General features: G+C 33.2%; 3 protein-coding genes and 1 non-coding gene across 13 annotated transcripts; 3 read left to right on the top strand and 1 right to left on the bottom strand.

Annotated features, from left to right (window-relative positions):
- The first annotated feature begins 3194 nt into the window (after positions 1-3194).
- On the top strand, positions 3195-3749 carry LOC108336729 (uncharacterized). Its single transcript, XM_017573195.2, has one exon. It carries the CDS (start codon positions 3195-3197, stop codon positions 3567-3569), a length of 375 nt encoding a protein of 124 aa, XP_017428684.1. The 3' UTR covers positions 3570-3749.
- Positions 3750-4784: 1035 nt separating this feature from the next.
- On the bottom strand, positions 4785-8471 carry LOC108336323 (uncharacterized). Of its 4 annotated transcripts, none has more exons than XM_052869806.1 (4): positions 8313-8460; positions 6362-6582; positions 5181-5739; positions 4785-5094 (listed from the first exon to the last, which is right to left on the bottom strand). In XM_052869806.1, the coding sequence occupies exon 3, from the start codon at positions 5717-5719 to the stop codon at positions 5210-5212; it is 510 nt and encodes a 169-aa protein (XP_052725766.1). In that variant the 5' UTR covers positions 5720-5739; positions 6362-6582; positions 8313-8460; the 3' UTR covers positions 4785-5094; positions 5181-5209. The 4 variants fall into 4 exon arrangements, with proteins under 4 accessions (XP_052725766.1, XP_017428228.1, XP_017428227.1 ...); XM_017572739.2 differs by having other exon boundaries at positions 6459-6582; XM_017572738.2 differs by lacking the exon at positions 6362-6582 and having other exon boundaries at positions 8313-8471.
- Positions 8472-8522: 51 nt separating this feature from the next.
- TRNAM-CAU (transfer RNA methionine (anticodon CAU)) lies at positions 8523-8607 on the top strand. The gene is given in 2 exon segments: positions 8523-8560; positions 8572-8607. It is a non-coding gene; the product is annotated as a tRNA-Met (tRNA).
- A 2963-nt stretch (positions 8608-11570) lies between these two features.
- Positions 11571-14493, top strand: LOC108338650 (protein HAIKU1). 7 transcript variants are annotated; one of them, XR_008245668.1, is made up of 4 exons: positions 11571-11973; positions 12181-13557; positions 13699-13858; positions 14163-14493. XR_008245668.1 is itself a non-coding variant. In XM_017575664.2 (2 exons), exon 2 carries the CDS (start codon positions 12277-12279, stop codon positions 13237-13239), a length of 963 nt encoding a protein of 320 aa, XP_017431153.1. In that variant the 5' UTR covers positions 11577-11973; positions 12181-12276; the 3' UTR covers positions 13240-13702. The 7 variants fall into 7 exon arrangements, 2 of the variants coding, with proteins under 2 accessions (XP_017431153.1, XP_017431152.1); XR_008245669.1 differs by having other exon boundaries at positions 11577-13332; positions 13446-13557; positions 13699-14493; XR_008245667.1 differs by having other exon boundaries at positions 11577-13557; positions 13763-13858.
- The last annotated feature ends 7898 nt before the right edge of the window (positions 14494-22391 follow it).

Here is a 22391-nt window from a genome sequence, read left to right as displayed (position 1 = left end):
GTATGATTTTTCTTCCTAATTCTTCTTTCTTTTGGGGTTTTTTTTCTCTTTGCTACTATCATTCCAGTTTGACCATTTCCATTCCTCTGTACTGCTTCAAGGGGATTCTGATCATTTCACGTGAGCATGGATTAATGTTTAGTTGTATTTCCAATCTGTTTTACAATACACATAAATTCCATTAAGACCTTTCATTATATTGTTTACTAGACTATGCTAGTGCAATAAACATTATTGCCCTAATCCCTTGAATATATAATTAGGGGTGGGCATAGTTCATCAAACTGAACTTAAACTACAGTTAACTGTATTATTTTATACTTAAAAAAATTGAACTGTTTTTACTAAAAACTAATTCAATTATTTTATAGTTCAGGTTAAAAGAACTGAAACTTAAGGCAGTTAACTGAAACTTAAGGCAGTTAACTAGTTAACAAGTTAACACATGATTTTTTTTTATCCTTTCTCCATCAGAATCTTTTTTTCTATCACTACGGCTTACAGATTTTGCCAAGGTCCGCTGCCCTCTTCCTTTCTACCGCCTCCTATCCCGCCGTCGCCCATCCCTCCTCCCATCTCCCTCGATTAGCCCTCTAGGGTTTTCTCATCGACTCTCTTTTCACTCCAGCGTCAATGGCTCCTCCAGGTCTCTCTCTTGTTATTAACAAATTCATAATCTTTATGTTTACTGATTTTTTTCTTCTCGTGGGAGGAACGTCCTCCCTTTTTCAAATTCAAGATGGGTGTTCCTTCCCCTGCTCGACAAGCCTTCAAGCTTTCCATTCTTGCTTCCATTTTTAATATCTTCTTCTCGTTGACTCATCATTTACATTGGGTTAGATGTTTGTTTTTGTGTGTGTAGTTTAGGTGTTGCTTGGAAAAAGTTCATTCATGTATTAATTTTTTTTTAATGACCTCTAAATGCACTAGTGGTCTATTTTTATCCAACAATTGTTTTGGTAAGGAACAAGCTCACTCTTCACCCTGTAATTTTGTAATACTAAAGACGAACTTGGTCCTTTTTTCCCTAACCTAGGAAAAAAAATGAGTACAGAGGAAAAGCATGTGAATGAGGAAAATGAAGCAGGTTCTAGCAGACGAACAGTTTCTTTTCCCGTTTAAAAGGTATCACTTTTGGTTATTCGTTTTCCAGTTCTTGTAGGGTCTGGTTTATTTCAAGGATTAGTCACTAATTCAAGGATATATCATATGCATATATTTTATAATACTCAGAGCTTAATTTGTCTGAATTTTTTTCATAAATTGTATCCCTGGGATTTGTCTAAATTCAAGGATATTGCCTTTTGTTGCACTCTTCTCTAACTGGTTCCTTTCACGGATTGTTTATGACGTGACAGATGAAGATAACTTCAATAATGTGAAGCAGGGGCTCAGTGAAATTGATTGTTATGCCATTGATAATGTTTACAAACTTTTAGTTGGAAACAAGAGTGATCTGACAACAAATAAAATTGTATCATATGACACAACTAAAGTAAAACCTTGACGTACATGTTTAAATCTCAGAGTTATCCATTTTACTTTTGAATTGTGTATTCAATAACTCTACCTTTTCAATTTAGTTCTTACAAGTTCTTTGTTTTTTCAAAAGCTGTGAGAAGCTTCCCAGTCCTGTGGGACAAACATTTATAAAGTGCAACAGTATTTTTTAGTTTTGGAAGAAAGTGGAACTAGTTTACTGCATTGGTTTATAAGTAAACTAAAAATTAGTTTACTGAATTGTACTGTACTATAAGTGAACTTAATACTAGTTAATTCAGTTCGCCTGAAGTATTTTTTAGTTCAGTTCAGTTTAGTCAAATTGTTTTGTAGTTAACTACAATTTTTTATAGTATAGAGGAGTATACTTTGCCCACCCCTATATATAATACTATTGTGTTTCAGTGTATGATAAAATTGTCTCGGGTAGAAATAGTTTTGACCATTTATTAACTGTAAGAACAATGAGAACCAATTTTTTTTGTCATTTGTTCGTGCACTTCCATAATTTCCACTTGTAGCTCCATAATTTCAACATGCATTTCCAAAACTTTTTGTAGTACAATCAAAAATACAATTTTTGTATTTTGAAGGATATATTAAAAAATATATTTCAAATTGTATATTTTAAATTGTATCATCCAAAATACTAAAATCTATAAGGATACATATTGAAAATATAGAAGTTTAGAAATAAATTGTCCGAACCTCGTAGTGCAACACTACAGGCCGAAGACAGTGGCCCATCTAATTGGGTCGCTTTTATTAAACATTTTAATTTTTTTATAAAAAGAAAAAAGAAAGAAAGAAAAGACTTACTACTTAGATAAATCGTAATTCATGAGTGACAGCAAAGGAAAAAAAAATGGAAAGAAAAAATAGTCATAGCAGGTTGAACCATCTATCTATAATAATTTGACTAGTTTTATTCTCATGGTCAATTGTCATCATGGGCGTAATAGTGAATACAAAATAAAAATCGGCAAGGGTCATAAGTCTGTGAAACGAGAGAGGACAATCGGAAAATCCAATTTTAATAAATTTGTTTTCAATATAAATTTGTTTACAATGTTTTAAATAATCGGTATCATAATAACTTCTTCTTTTTTTTTACTTAAGTCAAATATCTAGAACATTATCTTAATTTTTTTATCATTCTTATATTAAAAAGTTGTCATATACAAACACTGAGTTAAAATAGAGGGAGCTAGGCTAGTACAAAAACAGTCCATTTTAGGGGTAACAATAACACAACACACGCCAATTCCAAACTTGTTATTTGCTAAAAATAAAAAATTAGGCGGAAAATCATATGATGAAAGATAAAAAAAATACATTTGGCATGTCATAAATGACAGAATAAATCCCTTGCAGTAAAAAGCTTTCGGCATGAATAAGTCATTCGTTGGTCAATAGCTCATGCAACAACAAACTCCAGAATTAGAAAGAAAATGGCTAAGCTGTTTTTGTTTTGGGTCGGAATCCATGCCAAAATAGGGCAACAGCTTGTACTAATCAATTCCATTGTCAAATCCAATCATGCAGCCCTTCACCATGCCTTCCTCCCTCTTCATTCCCTCTGCCCTAATGTGTATAATAAACTCACCTTCTTCCCACTTCATTGCACCAATATTCCTACCAACACAAGCAAAAGCTGGTTTTGCTTGCTTGAGATACAAGAAATTACCAACACAATGAGTCTCAACTGCCTTACCTGCAGCCCGCTTCTTCCAAGAACAGACTCATTTGAGGAGTTATTTCCAGAAAAGGAATACAAGGAACACAAGGAATACAAGGAATACAAGGAACACAAGGAAATCAAGGAAACATGGAATCAAGTTGATAGAAGCTGGTCAAACAACAAGTTACCATCAGCACTAAAACGTGAGCTGCCAAAAGTTGGTGCTGTGGGCAAGCTTAAGGGTGATCATCGCCGCAATTATAGTACAGGAGATGTTCCTTATCCTGGAGCCTCAGAACCAAAGCTCATGAGGAGCAGTGGAATGAGAAGAAACTGGAGTCTTGAAGATCTGACTGAAAAACAAGAGCGGAGAGTGAGGTTCCGCTGACATTGTTCACATCATTGTTCTATGTTTCCTTTCCTTTGCTGCGTTACATTTGCCACTTTTCTGCCTTTTCTATACTTTCTTTGTGTGGGATAATGTAAAGATTGGACAAAGGGGCCAGAGTGGCTGTACATTATTAAAGGATGCTTTTCCAAAACCATTGTACAAGTTATGAGCCTTTTCTTTTACACCATACATGACTCACATCCCTTGTAGTTTTTTAATTTTCATTTTCTCCTTTGGATTCTTTGTAATTCGTGGTTCAATTTATTAATTCATCACATTTTATATTTGTTATAGCCAAACGAGATAATAGACTCGATCAACTAAAAACATTATGCATTTTTCTTGTTTTTTTGGATCTTTTTATTCTCATCGTTTTCCTAGCTTCTGATTTTCTCCCAATCTTCCAATTTTCGTTAAACCTAACACCACACATCCCTTAGCTTTAGCATATTAGGAACCCAAAACTAAAAGATATGATTTTGAACCATGACCCGATTGTTATTGAGTCTAACACTACAATAATCAATCTCTATGTTGTGTATGTTGGAATGCTAGAACTAATGTTTGTATCATGATATCGACAACCGCCATGATCTAAGGGTTAACATCATATCTTACATGGGATGAAAAGAAGTTACCAAAAATAAATATCTTACATCATATTTTTTTTATATACTTTATACCTTTTTCAAATATTATAGTAGGTATAACAATATTACAACTCGAGTCGCAACAGTAAATTTATTTTCCATATTTTAAAATTTCATAAATTTAATAAGGCTAGAGGAATGCAATTGAAAAGTTATTAAAGGATAATACTTCTCTTGCTTTATGATCTATAAATTTGTTGATGTCTTATGATCAAGGAGCTGGCAGTGTCATTTAAAATGAGCGGGAATCGTTGACATGAACCTTGTTAATTTTATTTGAAAGAATATGTTTAGATAAGGCAATTATATTTTATTCTCTGTTCAACATCGATTTCTATTCATAGGGTGTAATGACAACAATACCGAAATTGTAATATTAGAGTTTTCATGTCATTGTGATAATAACATAAATTGCAAAAATGGTACGATACTTAACCAGTTCCTTTGACAATTCATTGGTTTCTTTTCTTTTCTATGGTTATGAAAAAAAGGATGGAAAGGTAACAACGCATTAACTGTAAAGATGAGTGAGTGAGAATTGTAAGAGACAAAAAGTATGAGATTGACTTCTAAGAGCATCTTATTTCGTAAATCAAGATTTATATATTACAAATTCATAAATAGATTGATAGTTTGTTTCTCAAACATACATTGCACTAAAGTTGAAAACTCTACCTGCATACTCAACATGTCATAAAAAATCCGTTTCACTGTGGAGATGATCTTCTGATTATCTCTGTGCCAAACATCAAGCAATGAGCAGAGTCAGGCAGGTATCTTCTTTGATGCCCTTTCTACGTCTGTGATGAAAGGTATGAATGAATAACGTAGAAAATGAAGCAGATTTTCGTTGATCCTGATCATTTCAAAACCTGCCAAGTAACGAAACAGTGGTTATCCAGCATTCTCTACATTATATAATGTTTATCATAGAACAGAAAGTCCACAGGATAAATACTCTTTTTAAAACGTGAAATGAAGAGCCAACTAGTTTTTCTTTCTTCTAGCTTCTGCTTTCCAATTTCTTCGACTCAGCGCCACTCTAGGAGTTTCAGTACTAACAATACTAGAAGATTCAGACTGAATTTCCTTCTCTGGCACTGTTTCTGACTTATTTCCAATGGCTAAGCAAGACATCTCAGGCATGCTAGTTATGGTTGGAGGATCAATAGATCTATTCATTTGTTCATGTTTTAACACATGGGCACGTCTAGCATCCTTCTTCCAATCTCGTTTACAATATATGCGGGTCATGCAGTTGTTGTTGTAGTTCCCATTTGGTGGTTGTTCAACTTTCACAGCTGGTGTCTCTTCCACAACAAATGACTTCTTTGTTTCAGCTTCTAGCCGCTTTCGTGCCCTGTACCTTCGTTGCCTCTCTCGATTCTTCAGACGGCGAGTCATTATGTCATTACGCCCCTTAGAGCGTATTCTTTGATCAACAGATTTCATTATTGAACTATCTTGTGTACCACCAGCTCTTTGATCGTTTTCCATTTTCAGATTAGGACTAGCATCTGCATTATTCATTTCAGTTTAGAAAGGAATGTAGAAAATCATTCTTCGTGATGCATGCATGTGATACTTTTGTTAGAGGGAGCAAGCCTTTTAGTCTGTTTCTGTACTTCACTGAAAAGCCACTTTTCTGCCAGAACACCATCAATAACCTCAAGAAAAATGGATATGGTGAAATTTTAAATAAATGCTCAAGTTATAAATGCCAAAGAAATGTCAATAACAAATTTGTTTATTGGGAACATGGAACAAAACAAAAACAAAACTAAGTAAACAACCATAAAATTAGAAAACAAAGTGCAAAAACTATCTTTCATCCCTGTTTTTACGTAAGTTTCCTAAAGGTAGTTAAAACCATGAAAAGGCACACAGCACCAAAAGAGTCAAAGCCTTTCTAGTTCATGCAAGACGTGACTTTGGAAGCATATTGATAACACTAATATACCTCTGAAACCTGGCCATCTAACTAGCTAATTGTGATGCTAAAAGGTGCAAATAATCAGAATATTAAAAGAACTTAGAACTAGGCGCCTGACTTTCTAACTGTTAGTCTGTTGGTCTTTTAGCAGCAAACACCTTTTGTAAATGAACTACTTTTACAACGAATTCATGCTTGGTAATTACTTTTTATGGAACCCAATGCAAAAATCCTAAAGCAGTAAGATATTTTCCTGTTTTCTTTTTCCAATGTTAATATTCCTTTCTTTAGTATGGCATGTACTTTCTAACACGCCTTGCTTCAAGGTTTTAAAACCCCTCCAGTGCCTTAAGGGTGCTTTTGCCTTTGACTACCTCTCCTCTGATCGTATGTGTATCTGATGGAAGATTAATATCACAATCTGGGACTGCAATTTCATAACATAGAATCATTTAGGCTCTCAACAAATATGCATCCTGAGTCCATTGACTTTGTAGATTAGTGAAATTACCAATTAAAGTTGTAGAAAGGATAGACCTAATGGTTCTTAGTGCCATTTAATTTGCAAAGAGTGAAAAATCAGAATCGAAAGAAATGCATGATTTAAAGACTTGAAACTTAATGACAGGTAAAATAAAAAAGAAAATGCAACAAATCAAACTTAACCAAGATCCAACAAGTTGCTAACATTATGATAGGAGTATATTGGTTTACTACTTCATAACCAACTTTATTAGAACGTATAATTGATTAGGTGTCACCATAATGGATTATGCCGTCAACCAAAAACATTGAGGAGTGGCTCCACAAAGATGGCGACCACCAGCAGTGCCGCTGAGCTCCAGTAGCAACTCCGGCAGTGCCAGTTTTGTCGAAAGAGAATAACACCAAAGATTGCATGCAAATCATGGAACTTCAAAGCTGCAGGATCCGCTGCTTGTTAGTATTTCATTGCCCTTTCCACGCTACCAAACAGCTCCAAATTTGCTGCTTGTCACTCTTCCCTCATTTCCTCTCTTTCCACAAAATTTCTTCTTAACCAAACATTCGTTAACGTTGGAAAAATTGAAATACTTTCAAAAGCTTGTATTAGATGAGAATGGAATAGACCTAATTCAGCCAGAAATAACAGCTCAAGGACAACATTGGTCATAGACTCAGCTGACATGAGATCTTCATATCTCATCAACCACTCATCTTATCCATAGAGGCTTTCATTCGACATAAAATATACAAAAGAAAAAACAAATAAACACAGGCATTTGAATATAAATTCATCAAAATGCTTCATCACAAATGTGCAAGTGGGTACCATTTTGTATTCCCTTCCGAACAAGAACAAAAAAGAAAAACAAGGCACACTTGGACAGGTAAATACGGCAAAAAATATCGTCGACCAAGTTTTAGATTTCCCCCTTTTCCAGTGATAAAGGAGGCAAGGTTTCAAATTAACCGTTTATGACTTTAATTGCAGCCACATCCGCTGCATTTGAGTGCAAATTTCTGCATGTCAGGGATTACAACATAACGACTATGACAACCACCACAATTTAAACCTTCAAAGGAGGTCTACAAGTTCGTATATGGAGGGACAGTGAGAGTTAACTAAAGAAATGACCAAAACATCTCAATGAGATTTGGACAGTACAATTCCTAAGACGTAGTGCCAATTGAGATGCAGCTCCTACAAGTCAGTTTAAAAAAAAAAATCAAAGAATGCATTCCATACATTTCAGTAATCAACGAGTAAACTATCCAGGAATCCGGATCATAAAGAAAAAAAAAATCTGAGTCAAATTATATGAACTTTATCCCAGTAACAGTATAATGAGGCACCGGGAATAATCCACTAAAGAAAAATGGAAACTTGAATTAGTGACAACACAGCTGCAGTCATGTGGTCATGCAGCTAAATAGATTGCAATTGAACCCTCTAAATTTAGTCATCTAGAGGGGTTAAAGTGACATGGGTGTCATCCTCAAATTAGATTATAGAATAGATTTAAAAACACGCAATCACGGGTATGGCAAAAGTGGCTCTGAAACATAGAAGCTTTGAGCTTTGAGATTCGAAGGGGAAGTGGTTACAAATGTATATTTAAAGAGTGACTGAAAGGTGGAAGAAAATGCAGAAGAGAAAAAAGTTGTGTTAATTACCTTGGTGGGTAAAGATCCACACCAATCCTCAGCAGAAGAGCAAGTGTTGGAAACAGTAAGGAACGAGTAGTTAGGGTCGTCAAAGACAGAAGAAAAGATGACTAAACACACAAAGTTGGTCTTGTTCAGGTTACAGAGTTTCCCGGAACTGGAATCACAGGTCTAATCTACAATTATCTATATTTAGAAATCCCTTACACATACCAAACTGGGGTGGTGGCGCAGTTGGCTAGCGCGTAGGTCTCATAGCTTCTGAGTGATCCTGAGGTCGAGAGTTCGAGCCTCTCTCACCCCAACTATTTTTATCATTTTTAACAAAAATCATTTTAGAGATTTTACTGAAAAATATCATTAACTTATTATATAATTATTAATTAATAAATTTCGATCAAAGATAAAACTACAAAATAGAAAGTTTCCCTTTAAAGAATATGGCATGTTTAGAAATCCCATAAATGAAAATCAGTTTGAGCGATTGCTGTTTTAGTTTCAATTTATGACTTTTTGACCTAAATTTCTAATCATACTAAAGTTAACAGTAGATTATGGATTACATAAACATATTATTTTTTGAGCAAGCTCTAGAACTTTGGAATTAAAAGTATCCACATATATGAATTCTTTCACACTATCAAATAGAAAATACAGAAAAGAATTATTTAACAAAATTCAAAAATACCAATACTAATTGGTTCAAAAATAATTATTTTACTTTCCATGAAAGAGCGATATTTCCACACTGGAAGGATTGTTGACATTTTTGTCTATGGAAAAACCCATAAATGAATTACACAAATAAGTTTTCATGCAATCTCTACGCACAATTGTTACCTAAAAAACTTCTCATTGAAATCCTTGTCGATTTCGGAACAAATTTATTTCACAATTAATTTACAGCAATAATAAGCCTGAAAAAGCAGAGGCTATTATTTCACAAATTAATGCAACCATAAACCTTTCAAGATACCAAAGAAATTTTTATTTTGAAAATAACATCTGAAGACTATTAAAAAGATATTAAATATGACATATATAGACAACCTCTTCATACTTTGGAAAGCTGATTATTTAAAACCTAACCATTTAATTTATAATATATATATATATATATATATATATATATATATATATATATATATATATATATATATATATGTATATATATATTTAAATTAGACCAATAAAAAGGTTAACATAATTTTTATAATTTATGTTCCTTTTTAATAGTATAAAAATGAAAAAAAAAATATATATATATATATATATATATATATTTATTATACTATTGAAAAAATATAAATATATCATTAATAGTTACAACTGAATTTCTAAATTAGTAATTATAGTGAAATAATAAAGCTTAAAAATAATAATTTTTATTTATTCAACAAAAAATATTAATTAATAAAATAAAACCTTAAAACATATTTACATAATTAATACATAAAATAATAATTTTAAGAAAATAGTAATATATAATCAATAAAAAAAATTCAAAATATGATAATAATCATATTAATAATAATAACAACTTTAATAGTAATAAAAGAGATATTGATAAAGGAAAATTCATCAAAACAAAAATTTCTTATAACAAATAATAATAATAAAGGATAAAATTATAAATAAAGAAAAAGAATAGAAAGAGTTTGAGTTTGAGCAAGTCTTAAATAGAAAGCGTCTCGCTCCACATAACAAATAAAACAATATGTGCAATGTACTCCTTTTACATAAGTGGTTGTGTTGGTTGTATATTTTCTTCATGTAAATTGGTTGTATTTATAAATAGATGAGAATAAATTATAATAAATAGTAACAAATCTTATTAAAATAAAATAAATGTAATAAAATTTAAAAATGGTTTATCTTAATATTTACTCGTAAAAGTAATAGTCCATAAAACAATAGTAGGATAATTGATTTATTTATTTAATTTTTAAATTATAATAAATATTTTCAATATTAATTCACATGTCAAATAATCAAATTTCACATTTATATGATATTATAAGATAAAAAAACATATAAAACAACGGCACAAACCACTAAACCTATTTGTATGAAATTTTGATATGACATAATGAATTTACCTATCAACTTCCAATGTTTTTATTGATTGTTTAGTACTTGCATGAAAAGAGGTCCTAAAAAAGATATGATCATTTATAATAAACTTAAGGAGTTGCATTCTCGTATGTATATGTGGTTTGTTTGTTTTGAGAAATTCTTATTTTCGTTTTGGATCTATGAGCTCTTATCAATATTTTGTCGTAACAATTTTGATTCCATTAGAATGTCCTTCCCATTCTAATATTAATAAAGAGTTATGTTGAATTTTCTACCATATAATGTCTCCTATGATTTCAATCTAATACTTGCTTGGTAGTTGTTATTATATGTGAAATTTATCATTGAAAAAGTTCATCTTAACTACCTAATATCTATACACACTTATTATAAACATATAATTGAAAGATCATATGACTTTATTTTATGATTATCTATTTTTCTAGTGAAATAAATCGAATATTAATCTCATCTTAATGTCTCTTGTAATATTGTCATCTCCTATAAGTGAATATAAGATCTTTATTAGAAAGTATCCATTAAACCTGACTTTCTTATAAAAGTTAAGTATACAAAATTATAATCAATGATGTTTAAAGTGTTATATTTTTAAGTACTAAGAATCATGTATTACTTAATGAAATATTATTTTGACTTAATAATAAATATTGATCCAATAATTTATATTAGAGTTAAAATCACAAATTAAATTTTCATCAAATTGATGTTGAGATTATACATGACATCAATTATCCAATATATATGTTAAGTAATTTGAATTGCTAATTTCTTAAGTAAAAAAAACTATATTATAATTATTAATTATATTTTTTCCCTAAGGTTATAACATATTATCTAGTATTCAATACTCTATATTTGACTTTTAACTAGGGAAAAAGTAAATATATATCTAAGTTTATCTTTATTCTAATCACTAATTACTTCAAATCCTTATATATTTTATTCATATAACAGTAAAGACTTTAGTTACTTTTATTACCTTTGTCAAAGATTAATCTTCTAAACTCATTACCAACAAACACCGGTATACTTCCTTTAATTCTTAGACAAAAGAAAAAACTCATTAACATGTATTTTTTATATATACATATATATATATATATATATATATATATATATATATATATATATATATATATATATATATATACCTTTTATGATAATTTTATTATATTTAAATGCAGTTGATCTGTATGTGTCTGTACAGGCTTGTGTTGTGGATTGAGGAAGTCACATCAACACGAAATTGCAATCTATATGATATACCGAAAATACCCTTGTCATTCATTCATTCATTCCCCCATTGACCACTCACCCAACTCCTTCTATTCGCCATCCTTAGGGTTTTCTCTGTTTCTTCCATTTCCTCTCTTTCACACTTAACATTCATCTCCAAGAATTAGTCTTACTCCCTCAAAGCTTCGTTTTTTTTACTCAAAAACCCTTTCCGGGTATTATCCTTTCCATTAACCCATTTTTCTTTCATTTTCTGCTCCCAGTTTCGATCTGATCCCGTGCTGAATTTGAAGCCGGTCCTCCACTCCTTCAAATTTCGGCCGAAGCTCCGAAAAGGGTATGTTTTCTGCCTCTTTCTTCGGCTCTAGGGTTAACTTTGATGCTGCTGGTGAGATTGGTTTTTATTTGGAATGAAAGGAATTGGGAATCTTGGGTGTCTATTGGGAGTTCAGGATGCTTAGATTACAGCTCATGCTTGGTTTTGTTCAACTAGTGTATTAGAATTGTTGAAATTAACCGGGTTCTTTAGGTTTGGATTTTGAAGTTGCGGGTGTCGTTGGAAGCTTATGAGCGTTTGTTTGGTTTGCTTCAAGGGGAAAACAAGTGGTGATTTCTCAGTATAGTAAGGTTTGATTTGGAAATGGACAACTCCAAAAACAGGCATAATGATAGTCTGGGTGTTAACAAGATGGGAAAAAATATAAGGAAGAGCCCTTTACATCAGCCCAATTTTGCTAACAACGCTGCTAGACAACAGCCTCAGCCTCAGGTTTACAACATTAGCAAGAATGAATTTCGGGATATTGTTCAGCAGCTTACTGGATCACCCTCCCAGGATCATCCACCTAGACCTCCACACAATCCACCGAAGCCGCAGAGCATGCGACTGCAGAAAATTAGACCTCCCCCGTTAACACCAATCAATCGACCTCGCTTGCCCCCGCCAATGCCGGTGCCTGCTGCCGCCCCTCATCCAGTTCCTCACAATAATGCCATGCCAAGACCTGCTCAGTTTGGACAACCGTTGCCTAGTCCTGGGGATATATGGTCTAATACGACCGAGTCACCCATATCTGCTTACATGCGTTACCTTCAGAATTCAATAATGGATCCAAGTTCAAGGGGTAACCAGGTTCAGCCTCAACCACATCCGTACCCTCAACATCAAATACCCGGCAATGTCCAGCCTCATCCCCCTCCCTCGTCTGCTATGTTTCCTAATCCTCACATGCCCATGTTCCCTTCCCCGAGATTTAATGGTCCTGTTCCACCAATGAATGCTACTAACTCTCCCGTGCCTACTCTTCTTCCTTCACCACAAGCAAATGGTCCTCCTCCCCCTTTACTTTCTCCAACCTCTCAATTCCTCCTGCCTTCTCCAACTGGTTACATGAATTTGCTATCTCCTCGCTCACCTTATCCACTTTTGTCACCTGGCATTCAGTTCCCGTCTCCGCTTACACCAAATTTTCCGTTCTCGTCCACGGGGCAGTCAGGGATTTTAGGTCCTGGCCCACAACCTCCTCCTTCTCCTGGCCTTGTGTTTCCGTTATCACCTTCAGGCTTTTTTCCCATATCAAGTCCCAGGTGGAGAGACCACTAGGCTTCTTAATTCTTGTTACAAGTTTAATATGGTTTGCTTCTTTCTAACTGAAGAGGTTCTAGGCTTGTTCTTTGGCATGTGATGTACAATCAGGTTGTAAGAGCTCTTTTTGGCTATCTGTAGTGTTCATTTCTCATTTCTTTGTTTCTCTTTTGTTGAAAACTGTAATGGTTGCAGTCCTTTTACTTTGACAAGTTTTACATTAGGCAATACATATTGAAGATCAGACAACTCAATTGGGCAGTTGGACAGGAGCTGTAAGATGGAAGACTGATCTGTAGCTCAAAAGGAAGTAGGATTACAGACAATATTTGTTGTGTATGTCATCTTCTTTTGTAATATAGTGGTTTACATCTCAAAGTTCATAGCTAATTTCATCTTTTATATGTAAGGTGTTTTGAAGTACGATCTTATGGTTATTACCATGTGATTTGCTACAAATATATTTTATTTCTGCAGCATATTTTACTGTTCTTATGTAAAGTAGCTCCTCATTTGATTTATGGCATACTGGTGGATCTAGCTTTAGCTGCCTCTTTTGGGGGACAAAGGAGCCACACGTAAAGGCCCAAGAAAAATTATACTAGATTGCTTCATCTTTCTTTGGACTTGTTTTCAGGTAAAATGATTTTCCTTGGGATTGACTGTTTATGCTTTACCCATATGTTATTCAGTACAAAGGAGTACGTTTTTAATTTGGATTCTGCCTTTGGAGGGAGTATGTAGGGGAGAGAATAATATGGCTGACTACTTGACTGAATCATTTATGATGATTTTGTTGTTTCTTCTTTTGTTAAGCATTTAGAAATCACTAGATGTAACTTAACCACTAGGCATATTATCATCTACTCTTGATCATCCCTTGGAGACCCTGCTTATGTTCTCATTCTTTTGCTTATTAAATTAAGTTTTATCTACCTCAGAATATGCTTCTCTCCCGCAAACTCATGGGGGGCATGTGTATAATATCCAAGCCTGAAGATAGATTACTCAGTTCTACGTCATGTGTTGAGAAGAAGCATTAGTTAGTTTTGTGGCCTAACAGGTTTTTGACTGTGAACGTCTTTCCTCTATCTGATAAAGGATCGGTTTGTTTACTGTTGTCTTTTCACCATCATGCATTCCTTCTAGGTCTGACTTTGACTATTTGTTCTGCATCTTCCGCTTCCCGTTTCCTTATATCGTTGACAGAGCGGAGGGCCAGTTCGTTCATGAAATTTATATTGAATAAACTTGCCAACATTTTGGATGTTTCTCATGTGATTCAGTAAAAATCCTGGGTTTTTGTATTCCTGACTGCTTTTAATGTTGTGTAATTTTAATGTCGGTTTTAATGACCATTAAGAAGTCAAGGAATAAACGGATTAGGGTCATCCTGGTGATGAAGAATTTAAATAGTTGCATGAGGGTCTAAACTGTGACTTCATTATTGTCATTGTAAAAAAAAATTCAAAGAGTTGATTGAAAGGTTATTAAAAAAATATGAAAATTTGTATCTACTAAGATTAATGTTGTACATTTTAGTAGTGTTTTTAATTTTGATTCGTCAACTAATGTCCTATCATTGCTTTAGTGAAACTACTTTAAAATTAGTCTGGCTTTAGAATTGCTTTTATTGAGTAATTCAAAATATTAAGTTAGATTCTTTCATCTGTGTGCATTGTAAGGTTCATTTCAGCATCTCAATGTACCAACTTTACTTTATATGCACGAGGGTTTTATTCCTCCAAAATAGAGGGTTTTTTTCCTCTAAAATAAGAAGGTATATAATGAAAAACTAAGGTGCATTTGTTGAATTCATGATGTCTACACAGACTGATAATTTGGTAATCCAAATCAAGTTTATATCTGGGTTTTTCTGGAGGAGTTCAATGCCCGATGAAAACAAGAGACTGATGGCATTTTCTGGATTTTCAGTTGAAAAGTTTTTCTTGTTTCTTTTGCTTAAACTATGATTTTTATTTTCCCAACATATGCAAATACTCTATAATGAGTTATGAATGATATAGTAGAAAATCCTTTTAACTGAAGCTGTGCAGATAGGTATGTTTTGGTAGCGTGTTAAACAATTGGAACCATTTCAATGGACAAAATCGTCCTCATCTTGCCAGTGTTGTCTATAAGAAGATCTGATATGCGTTTAATTATAAATATTTAGGAGTAATCCTTTAAACGTGAAGGAGAAGTATCAGTTAATTTATATCAAACATCACTTCCATGTTAGAGGTTATTCAACAACGACCTTCGGCCTATATCACAGTATCAGTTAATTAAAACGGTAGAGCTGTTCATAAAACGAAGCAAAGCAGCTGTTCATTTGATAACCTAGTCACCAATATGATAATTTTTGTTTTAATTGTTATAAATATGCTTCAGTTTTCATTGGAGTATCTCTACTTATTTTCCCTTCTACTTTCCTGTCACTGTCAGCTTCCTTTCCTGATATATTTATACAAATCCAATATAGAAATAATGGAAGATCAGCATGAAGCCATCACCACCTCAAATCAATCATCAGAATCAAATCAACTCTCACATTTATACAAAATTTATGACTTCTCATCTCCCATCACACTTAATCCATCCATTCTACTTTATTTGAACTAGGGTTTAGAGAGTGGTATGAGTGAAAATAATAAAAAGATAAATATATTTATTACTAATTTAATTTTAATAATACTATTTTAATTATTTCTTTTATCTATAATCTTTTATATATTTTCTTTTTTCTTTTATAAATAAACCATCATAATGAGTAGTCATAATGAAGATGGAGTTGTTATCATAGAACTCTAATAACTAATACAAAAATTCACTTGATAACATTTTTTAATGAAAGATGAAATTTGTTATCTGGAATTCTAATAATCAATAGAAATTTTATCACATTTATAACATTTTTTATATTAATTTTTTATTAATATGGATCAATTTTGTCTCTTTAAGATCAAATTTAGTTTTTTTTTTTAAATATTATATTGATATTTTTATTAAAATTAATTATATTATTATAATATAGTAGATTTATGTAATATGTAAAAAAAACGTTAGCGTTAGTTTAAAATTAAAAGGAAAACTTTTCATTATTTTTAAACTAACTCTAACCTAATATCTAATTATTTATATCTTAATAATATAGTTATAGTTAATTTAAAATTATTCCATAAATATTTAATAAAAATGTGAATTTCAATAAAAACTCAAGATAATATTTATATAAAAATTTAATTTGTTTTTAATTTAGAGATGAACAAAATTATTTTATTTTTTAAAACATTAAAATTCAATTTAATCAAAATAATAAATATAAAAACTGAATTGAATATAAAATATTGGTACGTGGTATTATTGTTAATATATAGCATTACTATTATCAAATAACACGACTTCTATGTGAACAATTTTTAATATTAAAAAAATAATGAAATTAAAAAAAATCGTTAACTAATACATGACTTTTTTTGTTTACATGTGATTAACTATTTAAATTACATTAACAAAAATTACTAAATTAACAAAAATTAACAGAAAACTGATATTTTATTAACCACGAAAAAAAATTACATTATTGAATAATCTTAAAAAAGAAAATAAAGTAGTATTTATTGGGAAATGAACTAAATAGAGAGAATGTAAAAGAATAAAAGAAGAAGAAAAGGTAAAAAGATGAGTATGGTGGGTTAAAAAGAAATAAATTGACAGTTTTAATATTATGTAATTATTTATTAATGAATAAAAACCTGTGAGTTTGTAAAATGGAGGGAAGAAAAGGAAGAAATTAACCCTAAAACCTAAACTCGTTACACATTTCCACTTTTCCGCACGTCTCTTCTTATTTTGTTTGTGAAATATGAAGCTTTCAGAAGAAATAATGCTAGCAGTTTAGGTTATATATATTATCATTACAATTTATTTTCTTCTCTATTCTTTATTAAATAATATATATAAATATATATATATATATATATATATATATATATATATATATATATATATATATATGTTTCTGCGGGAATGGGACAAGGAAAACACCTGTTGCTTCTGCTCGGGAACACTCCTCCTTCACCGATCGGTCCTTCTCATTTCCGTCCTACCTCCTGAATCCTCCTCTCCTTGCCAAAGTGGGGGTGATCTGCAGGAAACGCTCCGACGCTCAAGTCAAAATTTATCTCTGCAAGTCTAGTAAAAATCAAAAATCAAAGAGTTTACCTTCTTAAACGATTGTTATTTATATGGTTTCAAGGAATATTATCCAAATTTACCTCTTAATGACGATCAATGTCAATCTTAACTGCTCCACAGTGACCGTTACCTCATTAGTTATGCATTCATTGACATTCAAAAGTTGTCTCCCGTAAGCGGCTGGATAGTATTATTCTAGTGTCCGGTCGGTCTAACCTACTCGGTATTAACTCAAGTATGTCCGGTCAGTCCAGCCTACCCGACGGTAATAACACCTAAAAATGTTTCTGTGGGAATGGGACGAGGAAAACACCTGTTGCTTCCGCTCGGGAACACTCCTCCTTCACCGATCGGTCCTTCTCGTTTCCGTCCTACCTCTTGAATCCTCTCTCTCCTTGCCAAAGTGGGGGTGACCTGCAGGAAACACTTCGACGCTCAAGTCAGAATTTATCTCCGCAAGTCTAGTAAAAATCAGAAATCAGAGAGTTTACCTTCTTAAACGATTGTTATTTATATGGTTTCAAGGAATATTATCCAAATTTACCTCTTAATGACGATCAATGTCAATCTTAACTGCTCCACAGTGACCGTTACCTCATTAATTATGCATTCATTGACATTCAAAAATTGTTTCCCGCAAGCTACTAGATAGTATTATTCTAGTGTCGGGTCGGTCTAACCTACTCGATATTAACTCAAGTATGTCCGGTCAGTCCAGCCTACCGACAGTAGTAACACCTAAAAATGTTTCTGCGGGAATGAGACGAGGAAAACACCTGCTGCTTTCGCTCGGGAACACTCCTCCTTCATCGATCGGTCCTAAATATATATATATATATATATATATATATATATATATATATATATATATATATATATATATATATATATATATATATATATATATATATATATATATATATATATATACATACATACATACATAAAGGAGATGCAAATTTTGTGGTCAAAAACCGAAGCCCGCTATTTAGAATGAAACAAGCAATTCCTATTCGACATTAAAAGTTTGAATAAAAAGAAAATTTAATTTTAGTATTATAAAATAAATAATTTTGTTATCGAATTGAATTAAATTTGATAGAAAGTAAATTGAATTGAAGTAGTGGTAGATTAAGAACAAAAAATTAGCAGAAATAATAGATGATGGCCCACAGTTGCGTACTGCTCCATTCTTCGTAAGTCTTGACTCCCAACATAACGGCCCCTCTTACATCATATAATAAAATTGATCAATAAAATAAGATTTAAACTTAATTATATGTAGAATATATGAAATTTCTAACATTTTTTTTTTGGGGGTTGAATAATTAAGAGAGTGTAAAATAATAGTGTTATGTGTGATGATTTTTTTGTTTTGTTTTTATTATGAAAAATAATATTTAAAAGGTTTAATGGTAATTCTTATTTTTGTCTGGAATCTCAAATAAGTCCTGTACTATACGAAGTATATCGATCAAAATTGATGGTCATTAAACATGTACTAATAGGTGAGTTTCTCTTACGCTCTACAAATATACGACATTAATGATTAATTACTAGGTTTGATTACCTAAAATATATTGTACTAATGGTTAATCAATGGACGTGACTGTCACAAGCATTATAAGTAGACAAGTGATGTTTAGGTACAATGATTCTTCTGCAGGTCAACAACCCATTGGAGTGGATCACGTTCTCGGGGAGGATTGAAGATCAAAAGAGAGCATAGCAAAAAAAGACGACCAACCCTTGGACCAATTTAACCGAAATATTTTGGCGCCCACCGTGGGGCTGAGCGGCTTCCCCATGAAGCCACAAAGAACCAGACGCGCGCTCGATCTCGACATCGCTACTTCGGATCAATACCAGGTTTTGCAACAAGAGTAAAAAATTCCCTAATAATTCCTAAAGACATGTCTTTTGTTTTAAGAACTTTCAGCCCTACATTCAACCTTGTCAGGATGGTTCAGAGCTGCGTTCAACCTTGTCAGGTTCTACTGACTCTTAATTTTAAATTATAAAATATTATGTACAGGATGGCTCAGAGCTGCGTTCAACCTTGTCAGGTTCTACCGACTCTTAATTTTAAATTATAAAATATTATGCACAGGATAGTTCAGAGCTGCGTAACCTTGTCAGGTTCTACCAACTCTTAATTTTAAATTATAAAATATTATGCACATAATGGTTTAGAGCTGCGCAACCTTGTCAGGTTCTACCAACTATTAATTTTAAATTATAAAATATTATGTACATGATGGTTTAGAGCTGTCTTCAACCTTGTCAGGTTCTAAGGACTCTTAATTTTAAATTATAAAATATTATGCACAAGATGGTTCAGAGCTACGTTCAACCTTGTCAGGTTCTAACGACTCTTAATTTTTAATTATAAAATATTATGTGCAGGAAGGTTCAGAGCTACGTTCAACCTTGTCAGGTTCTAACGACTCTTAATTTTTAATTATAAAATATTATGTGCAGGAAGGTTCAGACCTCAACTTGGTCAGGCTATAATGCCCGCTTGGGGGAAGTCAGAAAAATGACTACAGAAATCTCCGCTCAACGCACGAAGTCAGAAAAATGACTCCTGCATCAGGACCGTTCGGGAGAAGTCAAAAAAATGGCTTCAAAAATCCCCAGTCAACGCAAGAAGTCAGAAAAATGACTCCTGCCTCAAGCCGCTCGGGGGAATTCAGAAAAATGGCTTCAGAAATCTCCGCTCAACGCATGAAGTCAGAAAAATGACTCATGCCTCAAGCTGCTCGGGGGAAGTCAGAAAAATGGCTTCAGAAATCCCCGGTCAACGCAGGAAGTCAGAAAAATGACTCCTGCCTCAGGACCGCTCGGGGAAGTCAAAAAAATGGCTTCAGAAATCCCCGTTCAACCAGGAAGTCAGAAAAATGACTCATGCCTCAAGCCGCTCGGGGGGAAGTCAGTAAAATGGCTTCAGAAATCCCCGCTCAATGTAGGAAGTCAGAAAAATGACTCCTACCTGAAGCTGCGCGGGGGAAGTCAGAAAAATGGCTTAAGAAATCTCTGCTCAATGTAGGAAGTTCGAAAAAGAACTCTGTCAACTACTCAACAGGTTCAGATTTGTCAGGTTCCAATGTCTTTTCATTATAAAAATAAATATTGAAGCGTTTACTTTATTTAAAAGCATATTTTTTGGAGTAAAAATCTCTTGCAGAGGAAAAAGTTTCAAAGAGAACTCTTAACATTTTCTGATCAGTCTAAGGAACAAATCCAAAGAGAATTCTTAGAGTTCGCCGCTCGGTAGATAAAGCAATGAAGACTTAAAATATCGAAGATAGACTCCCTAAATACAACGTGAGCGGCCTCTTTTAATGCTCATAATAATCCCTAGGCACCTCTTTTAATAAAGAGCTTACTCGGACTTCGGAGGCTTATGTACTATACGAAGTATACCGATCGAAATTGATGGTCATTAAGAAAGTACTAATAGGTAAGTTTGTCTTACCCTCTACAAATATACGACATTAATGATTAATTATTGGATTTGATTACCTAAAATATATTACATTAATGGTTAATCAATGGACGTGGCTGTCACAAGCCTTATAAGTAGACAACTGATGTTCAGGTACAATGATCTTTATCTATCCTAATAAAATGTAGATCTCTTTATGAAACATATCTGACTTAAGCGTCGGAGTGTCTTCTGTAGGTCAACAACTCATTGGAGTGGATCGCGTTCTCGGGGAGGATTGAAGATCAAAAGAGAGCAAAGCAAAGAAGGACGACTGACCCTCGGACCAATTCAACCGAAACAAGTCCCTTTCTTTTTCGGCGTCTCAATTGGGTATTTGATTTTATAAAATTGAAGCAATTAGGGGTTTCCGTCAAATTGAGAAGCCACCGTTAAGGAGGGTGTTACGTGGCTGACATTTTCTTTTTAAATGATGTGGCATTAAAAACGTGTGCGAAGTGTATTTTTTTTAATTTTTGAATTAAAAAATGGAGTGCAAAGAGGGAAAATAAAATTTAAATAAGGGCAAAGTGGTCATCTCATTTCATAGAACACATGGAAAGGTCCAAAAGCATTGCCAGCACCAAACATTGCTCTTGGAATGCCATCCTTCATCTTCTCCGGTAACCAAATCACGCTTCCATGGCAGCCACCGTAGACAGAACTGCAAATTACAGGAACCCAATCGCGAGTTCGTCCAACATTTTCACCACTACGAGACAAAATTAGAACTTGCGAAAATTCCCAAATCAAAAACCAGAAAAAAGATGTATGTTAACTGATGCAAAATTGACAAAAAAAAGTTGAATCTGCGAAAATTCCCAAATCAACCGCCATTGTGAAACATCTTCACCTGACCACCTCGTCAATGCCGCTACAGAGACCACCCAAACACACTCATGCCTCTTCGCTAGCTACTCGCTAGGTCGCCACTAATCGTGATTCGATCTCCACTGTCTTCGCAACCTGAAACGCAGAAAAACCAGAAACGACAGAGGAACCCTAAAACGCAGAAAAAATCCCCAAATCAGACAACCCTAGTCGCGCAAGCACGATCAAGACTCAGGAGGCGAAACTCATGAGCGTGATTCCCTTTGTTTTCCACCATCATCGCGAGAGATAATTAGAATCGTGAAGCACCTGCAAAAATCAAAATGCAACCACAAGAGAAATTTTTCTCTTCGCACACAGAGATCTCCATGGCAATTGGCAGCAACACACTTCGCGACGCAGGCAGAGGAGGCAGAAGCAAGCTTTCCAAATCCCAATTCTAAAACCCTAATTTAAGGGGCTACCACGTGGCAAGCCCCAATTGGATACTTAATTTAATTTGATTTCCCAACTTTGCCCTTACTTATATTATATTTCCACTTTGTAAACTTCATTTTTTAATTCAAAAATAAAATAAAGATAATTGAAACAGGTTTTTAATGCCACATCATTTAAAAAGACACTGTCAGCATGCCACGTAACATTCTCCTTA

Source organism: Vigna angularis, chromosome 10 (genome assembly GCF_016808095.1).
Source record: "Vigna angularis cultivar LongXiaoDou No.4 chromosome 10, ASM1680809v1, whole genome shotgun sequence".
NCBI classification, from domain to species: Eukaryota; Viridiplantae; Streptophyta; class Magnoliopsida; order Fabales; family Fabaceae; genus Vigna; species Vigna angularis.
Note: the sequence above shows the minus strand (reverse complement) of the source record. Positions and strands in the feature narration are given on the sequence as shown.

Coding starts and splice junctions, on each gene's coding strand:
- LOC108336323 (XM_052869805.1), bottom strand. CDS start 5,752: ATGAATAATGCAGATGCTAGTCCTAATCTGAAAATGGAAAACGATCAA.
- LOC108336729 (XM_017573195.2), top strand. CDS start 3,195: ATGAGTCTCAACTGCCTTACCTGCAGCCCGCTTCTTCCAAGAACAGAC.
- LOC108338650 (XM_017575664.2), top strand. CDS start 12,277: ATGGACAACTCCAAAAACAGGCATAATGATAGTCTGGGTGTTAACAAG.